Source organism: Camellia sinensis, chromosome 5, assembly GCF_055761805.1.
Source record: "Camellia sinensis isolate YWXY chromosome 5, ASM5576180v1, whole genome shotgun sequence".
Lineage (NCBI taxonomy): Eukaryota > Viridiplantae > Streptophyta > Magnoliopsida > Ericales > Theaceae > Camellia > Camellia sinensis.
This window is the reverse complement of record NC_138965.1, coordinates 173512302-173531733: the sequence shown is the minus strand read 5'-3', so window position 1 is coordinate 173531733 and position 19432 is coordinate 173512302. Positions and strand designations below refer to the sequence as shown.

The following is a 19432-nucleotide window of genomic DNA, read 5'->3' as shown; positions in this document are numbered from 1 at the left end:
TCATGTATCTTCCTCAAAGTTTCATCTTCCATTTGGTGCACTTTAATCTCTTCAAGTAAGGTTGGTTGTGCTACTATCGTTGCTATTGGGGCTTTTTGACCATGTAACACAAGGTTCAATTCCACCTTATCCAATTCGATTGCCACGTCCTTTTGTCCTGTAATCATACTTGCCATATCTGCCAAAATCCCCATATTTTTCCGACTGAGCGCATCAGCAACTGTGTTGGCTTTACCAGGATGATAATGAATCTTCAGGTCATAATCTTTCAAAAGTTCCAACCACCGTCGTTGCCGCATATTTAATTCTTTCTGAGTAAAAAGATACTTGAGACTTTTATGATCAGTGTATACCTCACAGGTGCTACCATACAAATAGTGTCTCCATATCTTTAAAGCAAAAACTACTGCTGCTAGTTCCAGATCATGCGTGGGATAATTCTTCTCATGGGGTTTCAGCTGTCTAGACGCATAGGCGATAACTCTTCCGTTTTGCATAAGTACGCAACCAAGCCCTTTGTGCGAAGCGTCACTGTAGATTACAAATCCTTCTGTACCGGATGGTAAGGCCAAAACTGGTGCTGTTGTCAACCTTGTCTTCAATTCCTGGAAAGCAGATTCTCGTTTCTCTGACCATTCGAATGCAACTCCCTTTCGTATTAGTTGTGTAAGTGGCACAGCAATTTTAGAAAAATCTTGAACAAATCTCCTGTAATAACCAGCTAACCCCATAAAACTACGCACCTCAGTCACATCAGTAGGAGTTGGCCAATTTACGATTGCCTCAATCTTGTGTAGATCAACAGAAACTCCTTCCTTTGTGATGATATGCCCTAGAAATGCCACTTCTAGTAGCCAGAATTCACATTTCTTCAGCTTTGCGTACAATTTCTTTTCCCGGAGGGTTTGAAGGATCAAACGGAGGTGATTCTCGTGAGCATCTGCATTCTTCAAATAGATGAGAATATCGTCAATAAAGACCACCACAAATTCATCCAAATAGGGCTTGAAAACACGGTTCATCAAATCCATGAAAGCTGCTGGCGCGTTAGTAACTCCGAATGGCATAACCAAAAATTCATAATGACCGTACCGGGTTCGAAAAGCTGTCTTCTCAATATCATCAGCCTTGACCTTTAATTGATGGTACCCAGACCGCAGATCAATCTTGGAAAAGACTTGTGCCCCCTGCAGCTAGTCAAATAGGTCATCAATCCTTGGTAATGGATACTTATTCTTGATTGTGACTTTATTAAGTTCTCTATAGTCAATACAAAGCCGGAGTGTTCCATCCTTCTTCTTTACAAACAGAACCGGTGCACCCCACGGAGACACACTCGGACGAACGAACCCCTTGTCCAATAAATCTTGCAACTGCACTTTCAATTCCTTCATCTCAACTGGCGACATTCTATACGGAGTCTTTGATATGGGTTGAGTTCCCAGTGCTACTTCAATGGTAAACTCAATTTCACGGTCTATCAACTGCCCTGGTAATTCTTCAGGAAAGACATCCGGAAATTCACACACAATTGGGATCATGTCAACAGTTCCATTCACTACTTGCCCCTCCAAAACACTGCATAAATACCCCTGACACCCTTTTTGAATTAATTTACATGCCTTTGCTGCCGAGATAAAATAAGGTGGAGAAATTACGCCATGCCCCTGTAAGGTGGACTCTAATTGTCCCGGAGGATGGAAACTGACTCATTTAGTTAGACAATCTATAGTTGCACCATATTCACCCAACCAATCCATTCCCAGAATAATATCAAAACAAGTCATGTCGAGAGGTAGTAGATTGGCATACACCCGGACATCCCCAAGCTCGAGTTCGCAACCATAATAGACAGAAGCACAAAGTACAGAATCTCCCATAGGTGAAGATACACATAACATATAAGACAGTGTTTCTTCAGTTTTATCTAAGTTTTGTGCAAATAATTTTGACACAAAGGAATGAGTAGAGCCAGAGTCAAATAAAATAGAAGCAGAATGACCGTGAACCATAAATGTACCTGACACAACTGTTGCTGCATTCTGCACATCTCCTGGAACCAATGCAAACACTCTGCCTTGTCTCGCTATGTCTTTATTGTTGTTAGGTTTGACCGGTGCCTTGGTGTTAGTAGTTGGTGTAGACCCTGCTGAGCTAGTAGCAGTCCTGTTACCATTTCGTTGATTCCTCTGAAGGCAATCCTTTATCAAATGGCCCGTTTTGCCGCACTGATAACAGGCTCCAGATTTCCATTGGCATATCCTATGATGCCTCTTTCCACATTCCGAACAAACAGGAATCGTACCCTGATTAGGGGCAAAAGTATTTGAAGTCCCTGAGTTTTGTTTCTTGTTTGGTGGAGTAGCCACTCCCTTTGACCATTGATTATTTTGGCTCTTTCCTTTCCATTAAGCAATCCGGTTCTGAGCAGCAAGGTTTCCCTCAGCTATAACAGCCCTCTCCAGCACATCTACGTAGGTAGGCAACTTTAACATATTGACTCGATCCAAGATGGCACCCCGTAAGCCCCCTTCAAATTTTCGTGCCTTTTTATAGTCCGTGTCCACCATATGCAGTGCAAACCGGGCTAACTCTGCAAATTGGGCCTCATACTCAGCAACAGTCTTGTTCCCTTGTCTGAGAGTTTCGAATTCCGTCACCTTTTTATCCCGCATGCTTTGGGGGAAATATTTATCATAAAACAGCCCCAAAAATCTATCCCATGTTAACTCTGGATGGATTGTCCTCATAAGCATCCACCACCTCCGTGCCTCGTCCTCAAGAGTGAAGGCCGCTAGTTGTACCTTTTGAGCTTCGGTGCAGGGAAAGACTTCAAATAACTTCTCTATGCCTAATACCCAGGCCTCAGCTTTCATCGGTTCTATTCCTCCTTTGAAGGTTGGCGGTTTCATCTTTTTAAACTCCTTAGTGAGGGTGATAGTTCGGTCTTCAGCATGAAAATCTTGCACTACAGGTGGGGGTACTGGTGGTGGTGGCGGCTGTTGGGGAGGCTGTTGCTGTTGTTGCCGTAGGGTCTCTGCCATTTCCATAAGCATCCTTTCCATCCTATCCAGTCGTGCTGAGGTGGCATCTTCCACATCTTCTGTCCTTGTTCTCACCATGATCTACACAACAATTAATTAAATACTATAGACATAGTGCGACATGGTTAGCATTATCAGAGTACACTTAATGTTGCCATCGAACTCGTCTTATATTTTTAGGATGTCATGCATGAGGCCTAAATCCTTTCTAAACACCCTACAGCTCAATGGATCTATGTGTGAGATAGCAACTCGTGCTCCGATACCACTGTCACGCCCTACACCTGCCCCTAAAGGTTTGGGCATGACCTAAGCAAAAACTGACATAAAAACTGATGTACAAACCGTATGGGGCCTTATCGGAAGCATAAAATATTAATAAAACACAAATACGAGCATACTCCATTGAGCTATTTCTAATATGCCAGGATCTCATGCATTACATACATCATCAAAAGCGGATAAAGTTTAAAACTATATCCTTGGATATCGTGTATAACATATACATTTACAGTCCTGGCCCGATAATTAGGCATAACAAAAGGAATATAAAAGTTAAGTACAACATCCGTAGGTGGCTCTCAAAAGCAGACCCATAACTTAGCAGCTTCACAAAAATAAATGGCCTGGTATGGTGCCTGAACATGTAAAGGTTGACAAAAGGGACAGCGTCAAAGTTAGGACTGACCCCCTGACTGATAACCTACAGAAACAGACATAATAGAGAGTGAGCCGAGCTCAATGAGCAGTAATACATAATGAAAGACGTCTGACTTGAAGCTTAAATACATCAATACATAAAAAGATGCAGCATGCACATGATTTGTCTGATTCTGCGTTTAGCTCATAATGGCCCTAGGCCTATTCCCGTGACATAAGCATGTGGCTATAAGCCCTTGAAACATGATGGCACGAAGCCCTTGAACATATGGCACGAGGCCCTTGTATTACACTTGAAACTTGTGGCGCGAGGCCCTTGAAAATACACTTGAAACTTGTGGCACATGGCCCTTGAAAATGTACTTGAAACTTGTGGCACATGGCCCGTGAAATGTACTTGAAACTTGTGGCACACGGCCCTTGAAAATGTACTTGAAACTTGTGGCACATGGCCCTTGAAAATGTACTTGAAACTTGCTTTAACACCAACATATCTTAAACATGCATAAGTACATTACATACTTAAGACATTAACATAATTGCCTTACATGCCTTGAAACATTGACATGATTACATAACATTACATAGGTACTACTACTCACAGTGTTGAGGTGGCGTGTTGCTTCCTTCTGGAATGTGCCCTGCACACAATTAATACATTAGTTTCTTTTGTTTTATAAAGCATTCCCTGAGTCTTACACCTTGCATGCTTACAACCGCTTTAAAATCATCTGTAAAATATTCTAAAAATACTAGAGAAACAAGCACTCAAAGCTGAACAAACATTTCATTTTTCCTGAAAATGAGTCCCCCGCTCGAGCGCCACTTTGGCCGCTCGAGCGGACTGTAAAATACACCAAACTGCTGAGAGGTGGTTTTTCCCGCTCGAGCGGGCTTTCCGACGCTCGAGCGGACCAAGCGGATTTCTGAAATTCTGGACCTCCATTCGAGTCCCAACCTGGTATTCATTCCATTTTTACATGCAACCCAAGGTTAGGTTAATGTAATATTCCTACCTAACATCACTATAACATGGATTCTACATTGAGTATAACAAATTAACCAAGATTAGAAGCTTCAACAAGCCATCTCTCTCTCTAATTCCATTCTTGGATTCAAGTTCTTCATATCTTGAAACATAACACATGATATATGCATAATTCCATGAAGTGATGATAGAAAACCATGGATGGAAGTATAATTCCCTACCACACTCAATCTAGATGCCTAAGCAACCAATTGAGAGAAACCCTCATTAATTAAGCATGAATTGGACATGAATCAAACATACACATCAATTACAAACTCTAAGTAACCATAATAAGAAGGATTTGAGCTTACCTTGAATTCAATCCTACACCTCTAACAACTTTGCCAAGCTTTCTTGTTGGATCCCTTCTCCCCCAATTTCTCTTCTTCACTTTCTCTTCTTTTCTCCCCCAAAATGGTATTCACGTTTTTTCCCTTTTTTTGACTAAGGCTCATGAAGTCTTAGAAGTATATATGCATAAATAAGGCATATAAGACAAAAATGAATCGTTTAATCATTCCAAAATTAAAATTTTGCAAACATGCTTAATATTACTTAAAAATTATGCTGATCACAGATATATAATCAATTTCAGCTAATTAAGCTATTAAGGCTTCCAATTTCTAATGCAAACGTGTTAATGTTGACAGATAGTTTCCTTGTGAGACAGATAGACATTCATAGATATGGATTTCACTTCCTTAATCATAATTTTTCACGGAACTACACAGTAAGCATTTAAAAGTACCATTTGAGGACTGAGAATATAACAGAAATCATGTACGATGGTCGGGTTATTACATTTTTGGTCTTGTTTTGACCTGTCTTGGGACTATTTTGAGCCATCTTGGCCCTTTGGGGCTTGGTTGATATGGCCATGGTGTAAGTCCCTTGGCTAGCTTTAGACATTGAGCCCACTAACATGCTTTATTTGTCATATGTGCATGATTTAGCATCCTTTGGAATGTGATTTCAGAGCCTATTTCACTGCCACACTCTCACATTTTTCACCCCTTTCATGTACTTGAGAATTGGTGCCTTCATGCTTTGTTTGTGAACCAATTGGCATGCATGCTTGTATATACTTTTGGACTTCATTTTTAGCATGCTTTGGCCATTGTCTTGGCATGCATAAGGCTTGTTTGAGGTTGGTTTGGTATTTTAAGTGTTGCATTACATAGCCCTTGCCATTGCATTATTATTTGCATGTTGTTGCATGACATTGTTGTTTGCATGTTGTTGCATGCTCATGTTGCTTGCATATTGTTGTTGCATCGTGTTTGCATGATTGTTGCATTGCATTGTGTTTGGGTTGGGCGTCAATCCAAACACGAGGAACGAGAGACGTTTCATACCCAAAGTGATGAAACGTGCCTCATTCCTTAGGTCACCGACACCTTTGATCTTGTATGATAAGGTGGAGGTTCATTGAGTCCTATGTGTTATTTGCGTGCATTCATTGTCATTGATTTGTGCAACCCGCCATTTTTGGCCATCATGCATTGAGATGCGTGATTGATGGCTCGAGAGCCGAGCACTACACTCCTTTAAGCTCTAGACATGATAAGGAGTGTGGTTGCACACACATTTTCTTGCAAATACACTGCCATGCCTCTATTAGTGCTCTGTTGCAGCAAAGGAAAAATTTGCAGGAAGCAGTGGCCGATCGACCACTTTGTCTGCTGATCGGCTATAAAAATTGGTCAATAGCCATCAAAATCTAGCCTGTGGCCACTCCTCTTGGCCGACCACCCCTCATCATGTTCATAAGGTGGATCAGAAGCATCTTGGAAGTTGGCACAATTTTCAGAAGTCTAAAACAGTGCAAACAGAGGCATCACGAGCCACGGTAGTGGATTTCCGGGAGGATGCGATCGAGCATGCATCCTTCATTGTTCGAGGCGGAGCTGTGGCAGCCTATTTTAGTTTCTTTTACTTAGTTGGTTTTGTAATTTAATTAATTTGTTTAATCAGTTAAAGTTTTGTAATAATTAATTAGCTAAGTAGTTAATTAGTTTATTTGTAATTAATTAGCTTAGCGTAGCTAGTTAGTTTGATTCATTCGGACCCTCCGTCGAGAGGGCAAATGTTGTAATAAGTGTGCGTGTATGTGATGCATGTCTTCCAACCCCACGTCTTTCTCCCTTTTACTTATCAGCTTTTGATGGTTAGTTTTAGGGCATGTTTCAATTAGCATACTTATGCTTCGCATGCGTGCATCCATTCATCTGTCTTGCATACACCGGGCTCGGCGAATCATACAAACTACATTGTATTTCAATTCCAATTTGAATACATGTTATCAAGTTGCATTCATATGCCATTTTAGAATAGCCGAGCCTATCTTAGTTGTAATTTTGCATGTGTTGCATTAGGCATTCTTAACATAAGCTAGGATCATCTATTGATTACTAACTAGCTTTTGTTTTGGCTCAGAGTACTAGGTAAGCTTTTACGCTTTAGCATACTGCATGAGATGTGTAAATGTTGCCATAAGGCTAGTTGCTTAACTGCTATAACTGTCTGAATGCCTGTGGATGAAGGCCTCATTGCTTGAATTGGAACAATTCATCAAAATGCGAGTTTTAAGCCCCCTTGAAGTGGCAAAATCATGTTTTCTAAGCCCACTTGAGGGTGGCAAAATCCGCGTCTTAGCGTACTTACGAGTAGCACTTTCAAACCATTTTCAAACAAACAAACATGAGATGTTTTGTTCCAACTTGAGCGATTTAGTCTACACTTGTATGCTGCGCGCATCACGTAGTAAGTTAGATTAATAAACAGGAATAAGAGCGAATGTGTTTACAAAAACAACATATCATGCTAGTAAAGGCCGATCTTTGATTGGGCGAGCGGGGGTGCTCATTGCATGACCTTCCTCTTTCGTACCTAAGTTCTCGAGCCGAGGCAACTTTGGTGATAACGGACACGTGGCCTTAGGCACAAGTCAGGGTTTCATAAATTTCCCAAAAACAAAATATTTAGGTGGCGACTCTGAAATCTGGCAAAGCAGTCCATGTTTGGCGCTTTTTGATTAAAACTGATTTTTCAAAATGATTTACTGGATTTGGACTCTTTGGTGATTTATCAGTCTTGCATTGCACTTTGTGAGATTAGATTCAGAACCGTGACATGAGTCTGAACTGTAGTAGCTAGAACTACGATTCGCGCCCTTGCGCGCGGTGCGGAGTTCCGGGCGATCTACAGTTTCTGGCGACTCTGCTTGGGATTTAGAGAACTTGACTCGAATTCATGATATCTTGTTTTGTTTACACTTATGTGTCTCTTTGCATTGCATTTGCATTGGTGCGCCTAGGACACTGTGTTTGCCGTCTACTATTCCTGAACGGTTTGCTGGAGGCTTGCTTTGAGAAGCGTGCCATAAGGCCGATCGATTGCGGGCTCTGCCATGATGGGAACACAAATCTCGATTTTCACCGAGGCACCCTTTTTGACCATTCGACCTAGTGCATATCGGAATCCATAGTAACCATTCCAAACTAAGACAGGTTGCTTACCCGATTGTAGGTTGTTTGAAACCGCTGTGTGCATAGTGGAACCGTAGCTCCTGACAAAATAGGACAGGGAAACCCTACCCCTCCATAGGGGTGTTTCGGCTCTCACTTGCTTGCTATGTGCTTTTAGAGTGTGCCTCTACAGGAATACATGTATCAGTTTACAAGTTTTGGTATCAAGCCTGCGGGCATCAATATTTGAGGAAATTAGTCTTACCTGAGGGTATCAGATTTGGGGCAGTGATTTGGGAGTAGTGATCAATGTTTGAGAATAGTGTGTTCAGCTTACAATGCCAACTGTGTGTTGTCTTAATTTAAGCCGTTATGCGGTCTGTTTTTCTGGTTGTTTGTTTCCTTATTGTGCTTTATTTATCTTTTTGCAAGGTAGTTTAGCACCATTGCTTCTGACCAAGTAGATATTCCCCAAGCACTTTGGATTAGAGGTCGAAGACTTCTTCGATTTGAGGATCTGATAGACAGACAACCAGTGTTCCATTCCTTACCCCCGGTTACTAGACGGAGGTCAGTTAGGCGCAGTTCATCAGTATTGCGGTTACCGGATCAGTGGTCCTTATCCACCCCGCCAGTGAGTAGTCAGGCTGAGGTTTCAGTTTCTACCGCAGAGAGGGAACATACACCGGTTCAGTTAGATCCACACTTTACAGTCGAAATGGAGGAGATGATGCGTCAGCTCCAAGAGACTATGCAAGCCATGCAGCGGGATGCTACCCGCCAGGCAGAGTTTACCGCACGTCAGGCTGAGGTTGTAGCCTAGCAAACAGAGTTGATTGCTAGACTTCAGCAACAACAACAACCACCACAGCAAGCCGGAGCATCTGCTTCACACTCGCCTCCTCCTCGGCTTAGAGTTTCAACACTCGAGGAGACCGCAAATGTCAAGGAAAATACGAACGTCCCAACGGGGCCAGTTCCACCCCTGATCCTACGTCAGCTGTCCAAGGCACCCACCAATCTAGTGGATACACCGTTTGAGTTCGAGGTGGATCCAACAGCATTGAAAGTGAGCAAGTTAGAAAAACTGTTCAAGAAGGCTCAAGGCGTTAATTCCATTCCTAACATAGAGGATGGATATACCGATTCAGCAGTGACTTTGCCGGACCGGTTCAAGATGACGCACATAGACCGTTTTGACGGTTCTGGGGACCCCATGGTGCATCTACGATTGATTGTTTTCGAATATCCTAAGGCCAATGGGCCTCTCCAAATTGCAGAAGCTTTCCCTCTTCGGCTGGACCCTGTCGGGTGTTGCGGCTATTTGCTATGCAAAGCTGGAGGACTCTGTCAAGAGAAGTTAGGAGGAGATGGCTGAGGCCTTTGTAGCTCAATACTCCTACAACACGCAGATCGAGATCACAACTCGTGATCTTGAGACAACCAGACATGAGCCAAAAAATATCTTCTCTGACTTTGTAACCCGTTGGAGGGCCAAAGCTTCTATGATGACCATCAGGCTGGTCGACAAAGATCAGATACGGATGGTTGTGCGCAACCTCCAACCTATGCTGATGCAAAAGATGATCGTCTTACCCCTTCCCACCTTTGCTGATCTACACGAGATTGGGGTACAGATTGAGGACACCATGAAACAGGGTCTAATTAACCACGACAGAGAGCAGCCCAAGAGGGCATTTTCCCAGAGTACGAATGTAGGCACGAGTAGTGCTGCAACTGCCAGAACTTCAAATGCGGGCATGGTCACCACCATCCCTCCAAAAACATTTACAGCCACACCATTCACCGGTGCGTCCGGAAGTAGCTCACAAACAGCTAAATATCCATCCTGAGGCCAAAGAACCTTCACTCCACTATACATGCCCCTGTCCAAAGCTCTAGGGGTTTTGATCAAGAAAGGGCACTTGAAGCCCCTAGAGCCACGGCCATTACCAGACAAACTTCCTTCCTCCCACAGCCTAGCTATACTGTGCCTTTCACCAACAACATGGTCACGACACCGACCAGTGCTATAGATTGCATCATGAGATCCAGGATCTCGTTGACAATAGGGTGATCGCACCTCCAGAAAAACCAAATGTCACAACCAACCCTCTCCCACTTCATAACCAAGCTCCACCACCTAAACGCATGAACCTGATCCAAACTGGGGTTGTGTCATACGACCCGAGTATATACATCACACCCTCCCACCTACCTAAGCCGGAGGTGTTCATTCCAGACAGCACAAACCTGTGCATGTTGAGCACCTCCCAAATCCAACCCGAACCGGTGGTGGTCACTATCGAAGATAGAACAGGGCTCACTTTGGGTGCAGATGGGAATGGTGATTCAGAGCCTGAGAGGTTTGCGAGCTTCGTGTACAACCTAAGTGGTTACATCACATCAACGAGCTAGATTAAGCCGAGGATAGAGCTGCTGGTTGGGGCAAAAATCAGTGTAGTTCGGGAGGATGGACCTAATCAGGGGCTAGATGACCTAGTAGATCTGAAAGAGGATATCGCAAATCTACAGTTCTTTGAAGAGCAGGACTCAGAGAAAGTGACTGTCAACTGGTTCGACTTGGATGGGTCAGCAGAGAATACTGGGTGGCTCGATGACCAGCCGGATGTTGTTGAATAACCTCAGCCAGAATAGGGGCAATCAGGAACTGGGACATCATCAGTGGCCGAAATGGCCAAGAATCAAAAGGGATCGCCAGAGAGCACCGGTGTTAAGAATTTTGCTCGGGATCCAGACAGTTTGAATACAGAAGATACTGAACAGCAGGCTGCACTGAAGCAGTTTGACCAGGAAAAGATCGAAGATCTGGAGAGGGCTAGAAAGGCCAAAGCCCCTGCGGGGATGGAACGTGTTGTGCGCACAGAAACAGTTACAACGGAATTGGACCGCTGTCTGTCGGTTACCAACGGTATGTGGTGGGAAGACGACGACTTACGTCTTGCCCACACTGATGAAGATTGGGGACAGAACCAACCGGATGATACCTGGTACATGGATGAGGTTGACCACATGACTAGGAGTGAGCGGTATTTCAAGCCCCCACACTTGGATCAACCAGAGGCGTCCGGAAAGGACAAAGAATCGGAAAGGCAGAAGGAAAAACTGCTCGAAGAGGAGGCTGTACTAAAACAGCTTAAGAAAATCCAAGCAGGCATCTCCATCTGGGGACTGCTTATGGCCTCAAGAGTTCACAGACAAGCTGTCCTTTCTGTGATGGACAGGGCCAAACTTTCAATCGATACCACGCCCGAACAGCTGGTAGGGCTGATTTTTCCAGGAGGAGCTTCCCCAACATTGACATTCACTGACAAGGAACTGCCACATGAGGGCTCAGATCATAACAAACCGCTCTCTATCTCTGTCGAGTGTAGAGAAAAATGGATACCGGTGGTTCTTGTTGACACAGGATCTGCTATCAACGTGTGTCCGTCAAGGACGACAAATGCTATCAGGTTAAAGCCCGTGGATTTTGTGCCTACAGCCCAGGTGATACGGGCCTACGATAACACTAGCAGAGAGGTGATGAGGACTATACAGATTCGGACTCAAATTGGTCCAAGGAAACAGGATATTGATTTCCATGTCTTGGATGTTCCTGCAACCTTCAATCTACTCCTGGGGTAGCCGTGGCTACACCAGGTGAAGGCGGTCTCTTCCACCATGCACCAAATGCTTAAATACCCCCACGGAAGGGGGTGGCAATCATTTTTGGAAATTCTTCGATCCATCCGCCGCCAGAGGTTTCTACACCAGTTCTGGAAATTGAGCATGGCGCGGAGTATGTATTCTTGCCAGGATTTACCCTAGCTGAGGCCCGGGTTGTACAGAATATCCTAGCTGTTAATGAGGAGCTATACGTTAGCGAATAGTCAGTCTACCTTATGAACAAGCTTTAGCACATCCCCAAGATGGGATTAGGGCGCAGTGGCTGAAAAGGCGTTGTAACATCGGCCGAAGTGCCGCATAACCCACATACCTTTGGTTTAGGTTATCTGCCTACCAAGGAGGACTGGGTGAGGAAAGGAAAAGAGATGGCCGGAAGGGCCAAAGCAAAGCAAACCGGGAAGCCTAATGAGTTGGTGCACCGGCCTATCCAGGGTACCCTGAACGGACATTTTATCCGAGAGGGGGAGGACTTCCCGTTCTATGGCTTCCCAGAGCCATGGCTAAATGCAGAGAGGCGGCGCTTGCTAGGATTTGAGATTTTCTTTGACTTGTAATTATTCAGGGATGATGTTGCCAAAGAGTAGACAGACCCATCAGCTGAAGCTGAGCAGTTCAAGGAGGAGGAATCCGAGCGCACAGAGATTGAAATGAGGGTAACACTGGCTTGTCTACTCTCAGATCCTCAGATCGTGCAAAAGTGCTTGGTGGATAACTTCTCAGTGTCCATGATCGGGAATGAAGCGGTTGTGGGCCCATCTTCAAACATTCTGGATGCATGCATCGCATCCTCCCTCATCTGGCAATACGAGGAGGGCTTTTTGTCGAGCAGAACTAGGTTAGGTAGTGAGCCAAAATCTGATTCCACTGAGTCTGTGGAGTCAGAATCAGGTTCCAGCTCATTTGAGTCAGAATTTGATATTCTTGGGGGTGACAACCCAGATGCCACTGTCTTGTCCAGGTTGTCTTTTTCTTTTCCCTTTGAGTCTATTGTAATAGAGGAATCAGGTGGACTGGATTTTATTAATGAGAATGGTACGGCTGTGGTTTTCGAGTACTTATCTGTGCCTTTAATTTATTGCATTAATCAAGACTTTCAAAATTTTGATGAAAACGATGAGGAAGAAATTCCTCCGATTTTGCAATATTTGCTTCATCAAGAGCAGGAGAGGTTTGTAAAACCCTTGGTTGATGAAATCACCATAATTAATGTTGGTACTGAGAAGGACCCGCGGCTGGTCTAGATCGGGTCCACGTTGTCTTCGGAGGAGCGCGAGCGCTTAGTCGCTTTATTAAAAGATTTCAAAGATGTTTTTGTGTGGTCCTACGAAGACATGCCTGGAATCGATCCTGAGATTGTACAGCACCGGATCCCTCTTGACCCAGAGGCCCAACCTATTAAGCAGAAGCTCCGAAGGATCCGCCCGGACTGGGCTCTGAAGATTAAAGAAGAGGTCACCAAGCAAATTGACGCAGGGTTCCTGTTGGTATCTGAATACCCAACTTGGTTGACCAACATAGTTCCGGTGCCGAAGAAGGACGGCAGAATTCGGGTATGTGTGGACTTCAGGGATTTGAATAAAGCCAGTTCAAAGGACGACTTTCCTCTGCCGCATATCGACGAATTAGTGGACTTCACTGCTGGGCATGCGCTACTCTCATTCATGGATGGGTTTTCAGGCTACAATCAGATTTTGATGGCACCCGAAGGCCGGGAGAAGACTGCTTTTACCACCCCGTAGGGAACCTATTGTTATAGGGTGATGCCGTTTGGGCAGAAGAATGCTGGAGCTATATATCAACGGGCTGCGACCACAATATTGCACGACATGATTGTCATGTCCAAGCAAAGAGAGGGCCACTACACCACCTTGTAGAAATTCTTCCAAAGGATCAGAGAGTATCGGTTGCGGCTGAATCCTCAGAAATGTACGTTTGGTGTTACAGCAGGGAAAATGCTGGGGTTCTTGATCATACAGAGAGGTATCGAGGTCGATCCTTCCAAAATCAAGGCCATCTTAGAAATGCCCCACCAAGGACTGAAAAGGAAGTGCGAGGCTTTCTGTGTAAAGTGCAATTCATAAGACGATTTATTGCAAAATTAACCTTGACTTGTGAACCACTCTTTGGTCCCCTGAAGAAAGGAAAGAAGTTCCAATGGGACGGCCGATGCCAAGCTGCTTTTGAATAGATCAAGCAATATTTACAGAACCCACCTGTGTTGTCACCGCCTGAGCCGGGAACCATTGATTTTGTACCTTTCAGTGACTGAAACTACAATGGGTTGCATGCTTGCACAGGAGTCTGAGGACAAAGTGGAGAAAGCTATCTACTACCTGAGCAAGAAAATGCTGGATTACGAGACCTGCTACACTCTGCTGGAGAAGGCTTGTCTGGCCTTGGTATGGGCTACTAGGAAGCTGCGGCACTACCTATTAGCTCACTTCGTAATACTGGTTTTGAGATTAGATCCCATCAAATATCTCTTCGAGAAACCAGCACTTACGGGTAGGCTAGCCCGTTGGCTGCTTCTGCTTTCTGAATTTGATTTGAAGTACATGACGCGCAAGTCAGTGAAAAGGAGAGCGATAGCGGAGTTCCTAGCTGATCGCCCATTTGAAGGGGATGAAGCAGTTGAGTACCTGTTCCCAGACGAGGCCATTCTGCATGTCGAAGAAGAGACTTGGACGATGTACTTTGACGGAGCGTCAAATGAATACGGGTACGGGATAGGGGTGTTGCTAATAGCACCCGACAATTCCCACATACCCTTAGCATTCAAACTCCGGTTCAAAGTGTCAAACAATGAGGCAGAGTATGAGGCATGTATTGCTAGACTCGAAGCCGCCCTGGAACTAGGGGTAAAACGGTTGGATGTCTTCGGGGAGTCAAACCTTGTTGTATCTCAAGCTAAAGGAGATTGGAAAGTTAAAGAAGAAAAGATGAGAATCTATCACCAAACCTTGGACGTTTTGATTCCTAGGTTTAAGAAACTGAATTTCGCCCATCTATTAAGAGAGAACAACAGGTTCGCTGATTCACTAGCAACTCTATCTTCTATGATAGACATCCCTTTCGGAGTCCGGATGTGTCCGATCATCATCGAACAAAAATTCGTGCCAGCCTACAAGCTGATTGTTGCCATAGATGAAGTACAAGATGAGAATCCTTGGTATTACGACATCTGGAACTTCTTGGAAAAGGAAGGGTATCCACCAGGGACAAATGCCAAAGATAAGAGTGCAATTCAAAGGATGGCTGCTCAATTCATCGTCTGCAAGGGTAAACTGTACAAGTGGGGTCATCTCGGGATGCATAAACTGTGCGTTGATGCTGAAGAATCCAAGCGCCTGATGGAAGCCATCCATGGAGGAGAGTGTGGAGCACACATGAGTAGGGTGATGCTAACCCAGAAGATCCTTAGACAGGGTTATTACTAGTCCACCATGGAGGAGGATTGTATTAACTTTGTTCGGCGATGCCACACATGTCAAATCCATACAAACCGCATGAACATTCCGCCGTCAAAGCTGCACAACATGACTTCGCCGTGGCCATTTTCAGTCTGGGGGATTGATCTAATTGGGGCTGTCACTTCGAAGGGGCCCAACGGGCATGAATACATTCTGGTAGCGATAGGCTACTTCACGAAGTGGGTTGAGGCCCAATCTTACGCAGTGTTAAAGGCGTCGCATGTTGCAAAGTTCATCAGAAAGAACATCATCTGTCGCTACAGGGTCCCGAATGAAATTATTTCGGATAATGGTTCCCACTTCAAGAAGGAGGTGATCGACTTGTTGGAGAAATACAACGTGGTTTTTCATAAGTCATCTACATATCGGCCACAAACCAACGGAGCTGTTGAGGCCGCCAACAAGAACATCAAGCACATTCTGCAGAAGATGGTGGAAACCTACAGGGACTGGCCAGATAAGCTGTCATTTGCTCTTTGGGGCTACCGGACTTCAATTCGAACTTCTACTCGGGCAACTCCGTATTCATTGGTTTAAGAAATGGAGGCTGTTCTGCCTATCAAAGTTGAGGTTCTGTCTTTACGGGTATTGGCCGAGTGTCAGATAGCTGAGGCAGATTGGCAGCAAAGCAGGTTCGAAGAATTCATGCTCTTTGATGAAAGAAGGCTGAACGCACTGTGTCACATCCAGGGTTATCAATGAAGAATTGCCAGGGCTTTCAACAAGAAGGTTAAGTCCAGGAATTTGAAGGAAGGGGATCTAGTGCTCAATGACAACCGAGCTCCCATTCACGACCCTAGGGGTAAGTTCAGACCGAACTGGACTGGCCTTTACATCATCAAGTCTATCTGGTCGGGTGGAGCTGTCGTTCTGATAGACCTAGATGGCCTAGAGTTCTCCCAGTCGATCAACATGGACAAGTTGAAGAATTACTTCCCCTGAGTAGCTCGCTAGGCCGAAAACCCGAAAGGGCGACCTAGGCAAAAGTTAGAGCATGAAAAATTTGAAATAATAAAAACTGAGCTCGCACGGTTGAAAACCCAGAAAGGGCGGCCTTGGCAAATGTTAGAGCGCAAAAGGAGAGTGTTAATACACGAGTGAACCTGAGCCGAACTACATAAGGCTTGATTCCCATCCTCGGGATACGTAGGCAACTTCATTCTGAATTCCAGCCATAAACACTTCCAAATCAACTTTGTCCATGTGATCATGTTGGTCATCTCTGTCTATTCTGCATTCAAGAGCTCGGTTGTGATCTCCAGTGCAGTGCTATTCAGACTAGGGGCAACTTTCAAGTTGCTGGATCCGGGGTTGTACATCTCAGTGATAGATCTCGGGCGTGTCCAGTTGTGATCCATATCGAAAATGGTTTTGAAAAGTTTTAATAAAAGTTGATTTTGCTTAAATTAATCTTTTACGACTTAGACCATTTTTGGACCAAACGGAAAATTTTCAGTACCCGCAACCTTCAATTACATTGATTTCAGTACAGAGTTCTCCTACTCTTGAATACAAATTGAAGTTGCTTTTTATTACATTTATAAAGAAAACTTGAAAGTACTGATAAAGCAATAAATTCGGAGCATAGTCAGGTGTTCCTGCGTCCCCTCCCGGAGCTTGTAGAAGCCTTTAATGCCAAAGTAGGCCCAACATGTGTCTCTTCATCGAGTCAAGCTATGCACTCATCAGAGAGGGTGCAACTGAAAGTTGGAGCGGGGGCTAGAAGCTCTCTCGTCCTCCATGCTGTGGCATACCGAGCTAGATGTGCGCCTCGGACTGGAAATGCAGCAAGGTACTCTATCCCTTCTTCCGGGCAATTCTGATCATGCCCAAACTGGCGCTGAAATCAGAATACGAAACAAAGGACACAGTGTGTCAGGCCGATCAACGGAATCCCGTGCTGGCGAGTCATGCTATAGCTCATCGCCAGCAAATTGAGCCAGGGGCAGCGCCAAGCAATACGATCTACGGACAAACTGCACATCCATTCGTACGACCATCCCTCATTAGGGGCATCGACTAGACGTCGCCGGAAGAAATAACTATGACCTGAATATGCTGGACATGAGTCCACTACCTTCAACTTATCCACCAACCATATCTGTGGAGGGATGAAAAATGAGAGATTAAAAAATAGAGAGGTGTACGTAGAGAGAAAAGTGAGAAAAGGGTTTTGAGATAAAAACCGAGCCTGAGGGCCGAATGATGTGAGAAATATATGTGAGATGGGGTGGGAAACATTACCTGTAGCAGTAGTGGACTCCCCACGAATCTAGTCGCCTCTCAGCGATGGAAAGCATCCAAGCCCATCAACGTCTCGGCCAGTGTCATGGCGATGTAGCTCTTGCCCTCTTTCAAGCCCTCGGAAGCCTCAATCAAATGGACGCTAGATCCACCGAAGCCTGGGGCAAGCAAGAAATAAGACAACATGCACAAGCAAAGCACATGTCGCCGAAAACCCTGCCAGTGATAGTCGCTGCGATCACCAGCATCAGAAAAGCAACGAATCAAACTCGGAATGTCCAGTTCCCCATCGCGAATCAAAGACCAAGCATCATGCAAAGTGAGCCCGCACATCCTTCCTAGGGCTTGGACGTGGCCGAAGCGTAATTGGGGCAAAATTTCTTCATCGCACTGAGACTCCATCAAAACTTGGAAGTCTTCGAAAGTGGGACACATCTCTTGTCCGCCAAAGCTAAAAACGTGCGTTACCGGATTCCAACACCTTGCCGCGGCATGAAGGAATGGAAAACACAGCGGGGTGCAGGGCAACGTGAATAGTGCATTTATTTCGAAGCCCTTAAATTTTAGCTTTTTTGAGCCATCCAAGTTAGCAATCTAATTTGTGAGATTTTGGACAAGAAATGCCTCCATTTGGTGCGAAAGCTGAGCTGACATGGAGAAACTACGAAGCTTGGGCTTTTGTAGAAGATAAGGTGTTAAGTGGAAGACAGGTGGCAGCATTCTGGAGGTTCTTGCCTTTTTTGGCTGACCGGCCATCTTTTTAGCCGATCGGCTAGTATTGGTGGCCGATGGTCATTTGTCTTGGCCGATGGCCTTCTACCTTGGCCGATGGTCCTTCCTTTGTCCTCTGAAGCTGTCCATGTGTTGGAGGTGTTGAGAACTTGTGACTTGCTCCACTTCAAATGCCTTTTTGTAAGGATTTTGCGAAGTCGTGCCTATGTTACTTCAATTTGTTTATCGAGTTGTATATTACATTAATTGTTAAGTTCTTGTCTTGCTTATCGAGTTGTATTTATGTTTGATTAGTATGTCAAGTCCTGTTTTGCTTATCAAGTTGTTTTGGTCTTTCAGTCATCAGTTGGTTCACTACCCGATTAAGGCAATGCAATTCGAATGTTTAGTTTTCAAAACAAATTTCAATCTCATTTACATTGTTATGTGATGTGATGCGATGCGATGCTTAGAATGTACAAATGTAACACTTTTTCAATAAAAAAGTTGTTTTCATTCCATCATGTTTTCTTTTGCAAAAGAGTGCAAAGTTTCGAAGAAAATAAAACATGCCTGAGGCAGTACGATGTGCAAAACTACTAGCAAAAAGGAAAATAAAGCAAAAAAATAAAACATTTTAATCAACATCCAAATTGGCGCCAGTCGCCTCAAGTGCGGGAATCCCTCCTCGTCCTCTTCCTAGATGAAACTCCAGGATCACCACCATCAGCTCCACTGTCTGAGTCTGAACTCGAGCCGTCTCCAGCCTCATGCTGAGACGACTCTGCCTCCGCATCAGACTCATCGTCATCTAGGGCAGGCACCCGTGAACTACTCCCGAAGTGAGTACGCCCGGCTCTGCTATGGCTGCGCGCTGAAATCCCTCGTCCTGCTCTCCTTGCTGCTTGGGGAGGTACTGATGGTCTCGCTGAGGCACCTGCTGTAGCTGGTATCTGGAATGGGGCCTAAAAAGAACCAATTGGCAGATGCATCAATTATGCTATGCGAAGCTGAGTATGGTATCAAATGAAGTATATGATTACAGTGTATGAATGCCGTGAGCAATGTATGATCACAATGTATGAGATGTAGTGTATGAATGCCGTGAGCAGTGTA

General features: G+C 44.7%; 1 protein-coding gene across 1 annotated transcript; it reads right to left on the bottom strand.

Annotated features, from left to right (window-relative positions):
- Window positions 1-2408: 2408 nt before the first annotated feature.
- On the bottom strand, window positions 2409-3122 carry LOC145791875 (uncharacterized). Its single transcript, XM_082872334.1, has one exon. The coding sequence runs from the start codon at window positions 3120-3122 to the stop codon at window positions 2409-2411; it is 714 nt and encodes a 237-aa protein (XP_082728460.1).
- Window positions 3123-19432: the final 16310 nt, after the last annotated feature.

What these genes read in the sequence shown, in the direction of transcription:
- LOC145791875 (XM_082872334.1), bottom strand. Translation starts at nt 3,122, where the DNA reads ATGGTGAGAACAAGGACAGAAGATGTGGAAGATGCCACCTCAGCACGA.